Consider the following 2,862-nt stretch of genomic DNA (forward strand, 5'->3'; position numbering starts at 1 on the left):
CCACCCAAACTTCTTTTCTTTTGTTATCTCCTTCCTTCGTTTTGACGGACGAGTCTTGCTGAGAAGATGGTTTCTTTTCGGCACACTTGGCCGGCTCTTCTGCTTTTGTAAGCAAACGTAAATTAGCAACCTTAATGTATGACTTGGCCTCCCGCAGAATGCCTGCGTATGTCCAAATCTCTTTCCTAATCAAGTCGAACTTGAAATTATTGTGCCTTAAGCCTCGAAGAAACTCCGAGTAAGCCATCTCATCCGGCATATTCTGAATTTGTGCTTTGTCCATGTTAAACCTTTGAACGTACGAACGCAACCCCTACTTATTCCCTTGGACGATGGTCGCCAAGTTAAGACTAGTCTTTTGAGGTGGTATAATGTAGAAAAAGTTTCCAACGAGCAACAAGTTGAGAGTTGTAAAGCAATTGATGCATCCGGACGGCATAATTTTGAACCAGTCTTGAGCCACACCCTTGAGGGTGGCCGGGAAGCATTTGCAACAAGTGGAATCATTCACACTTTGTAAGTATATCAAATTTCTATACCAGGAAATATGTTCTTCTAGGTTGCCTGTACCATCACAAGCACCCACAAGTACACTCTTCACTTTAGCTAGATAGGAAGAGTTGAGAATTTCTTGAGAAACAAAGGCGGCTTGTCACCAAGAGGCATCAAGCACATTTGTCAATCAATAGGCTGAGGTTATGCGGTCGGTCCGACCAGGTAAGCAGCCTAGTCGTACGACTGGCCATATTGCCCGTACTGCCCGTACATAGGGAGAGTAGGCGGTTGAATTGCGCCTTAGTTATGGGGCATTTGAAACTGAGCTAGTTGAGATAAAGGATCTGGAGTTAGAATGGAAGCAGTGGTCGAGTTGGTATGCTTGGAGAGGGTATGGTTTGACATTTCATCCGACATGGTGGGAGTGGAAGTAGTGTCCGAGTAATAGGACTGTGCCCGCTCCTGCAGCTTGTACCGAAGGTAGTCTCTAGCATCATTGAAGCGATAGGACAGATCGTTTGGCTACCTGAGAGGCCGCTTCACCTGCCTTCCAGCCAACTTCGATTTCTCAAGCAGCCTAAACCAGTTTGTCCAAGGCACCCTAGGGACCTTGGCTGCCTCCTAAATGGAATAACTCCAACGTCTTCAGTATTGGCCGCCTTGGCGTAGGGCTTCCTTTTGGTACCCTCTGCTTCTTTCCTGGGCAGCTGCCTAGAGGAAGAGGGTATCGTGCCCTCAAACTCCATTTGGATCTTGGCCTAAGCAGCTTGCAGGGAGCCGGCCGTCACAGGAGGATCCTCGTCCTCATGGAACGAGGCGGTCAGAGGATCGTTGTTGTTGATAGTAACCTACATAATCTGTACATGTCCATCCTGACCAGGAACATGTGTCTGACCGTCTTTAGCCATCTTAGACGTGTATCCCCACAAAGGGCGCCAAATGTTTCAGGGTATTTGAAATCCCTCGAGATACGGGTCTTGAATATAGCCGGACAGCCGCGACACCTACAAAACATAGAATATTCCATTGGACAGAATATATGCCTCCGACAATCAAGTTAGTGATCGGAAAATGAAAGTATTTTAGAGATAGAAAGTAGAGAGAAGGTTTTTTTTTTTTAAAACCGCGCTAGCATTAGTTAAAGGACAAAGAGTCCATTAGTACATAAGGAGCAACCTCATGGGGACAATGAATTTACCATATTTGTTCGACTCTAAAAGGAACTAGCTTAGCGAGAGAATTAGCAACGCAATTACCATCACATGTTACATGAGACCAAATGACAGAATTAAAATTAGTACACAAGGAGAGGATATTACAGAGTACCGTGCCAATATCAGCAGCAAAAGTAGCTCCCTTCGAGAGACAGTCAATCACCACCTTGCAATCGGACTCAAGGATAATATGCTGGAGGTGGTACTTCTTACCCAGCCGAAGAGCGTGGAAGAGGGCCTTAGCCTCATCAACTTCAAGAGGCCAGAAAGCACGAGTTCTTCTTGTAGCCACAAAGATGATTTTTCCTTTATGATTTCTCACAGCAATGCCGAGTCCCACCAAGCCTTCATCTACGAGAGACGCATCCGCATTGAGCTTCACAACACTGCTCGGAGGAGCAGACCATGGATGAGCAGACCACTCGGTTGACCAGCACAACATCAGGAGTGGCTTTATCTTCGAAGACCTTTGAATTTCTCTCTCCTCATATACACCATGCTAGGAACGTGCCCCTCTTCTTTACCTTTGGATCAAGCGTCTTCCAGCTTACCACTAAGTCGTAGAAGGAATCAAAAGAGCTCTAATTCATCATTTGTTCACATTTGTAGTCAAACCAAAGATCTCTAACTCTTTGGCAGCCCACAATAGCATGTTCCAGAGTTTCCAATCCAACCCCACAACATGGACACACTACATCAATAATCATGTGTCGATGAAGCAACAGACTTCGGGTAGGGAGAGTGCCCGTACATAGCCTCTAGAAAAAGTGTCATACCTTAGGAGAAACATTGGCTTTCCAAATCTCGACCCAAGCCTGGTGAAATATATCAAGATCACAGCCTTTGCCGAGGAGATAAGCAGATTTGACTGTGTAATCCCCACAATTCGAAAAAGCCCAGCAAAGTTCATCATCGCAGCCACGCTCACTGATGGGGAGAGATAGTATACAACGAGTATCCCTCTTAGTGAATACCTCCTCAATGAGATCAACCTTCCATTCCCGTTTCTCTTCATCAATGAGATCTCTCACAAACTTCATCCCCTCCACTTCTTCACTCAAAATAAAGCACCCTACATCATCCGCCACCCATGGGTTAGCTCAAATATTAATCTTACAACCATCACCTACTCTCCACAAGTTTCCCTCCTTAA

At 45.6% G+C, this 2,862-nt stretch overlaps 1 protein-coding gene across 1 annotated transcript; it reads right to left on the bottom strand.

Moving 5' to 3' along the window:
* Nucleotides 1-1,689: 1,689 nt before the first annotated feature.
* On the bottom strand, nt 1,690-2,151 carry LOC110719936. Its single transcript, XM_021898917.1, has one exon. It carries the CDS (start codon nt 2,149-2,151, stop codon nt 1,690-1,692), a length of 462 nt encoding a protein of 153 aa, XP_021754609.1.
* Between the last annotated feature and the right edge of the window lie 711 nt (nt 2,152-2,862).

Source organism: Chenopodium quinoa, unplaced genomic scaffold (genome assembly GCF_001683475.1).
Source record: "Chenopodium quinoa cultivar QQ74 unplaced genomic scaffold, ASM168347v1, whole genome shotgun sequence".
NCBI classification, from domain to species: domain Eukaryota; kingdom Viridiplantae; phylum Streptophyta; class Magnoliopsida; order Caryophyllales; family Amaranthaceae; genus Chenopodium; species Chenopodium quinoa.

Excerpts from the sequence above, each read along its gene's own strand:
- LOC110719936 (XM_021898917.1), bottom strand. The coding sequence starts at position 2,151 with ATGTTGTGCTGGTCAACCGAGTGGTCTGCTCATCCATGGTCTGCTCCT.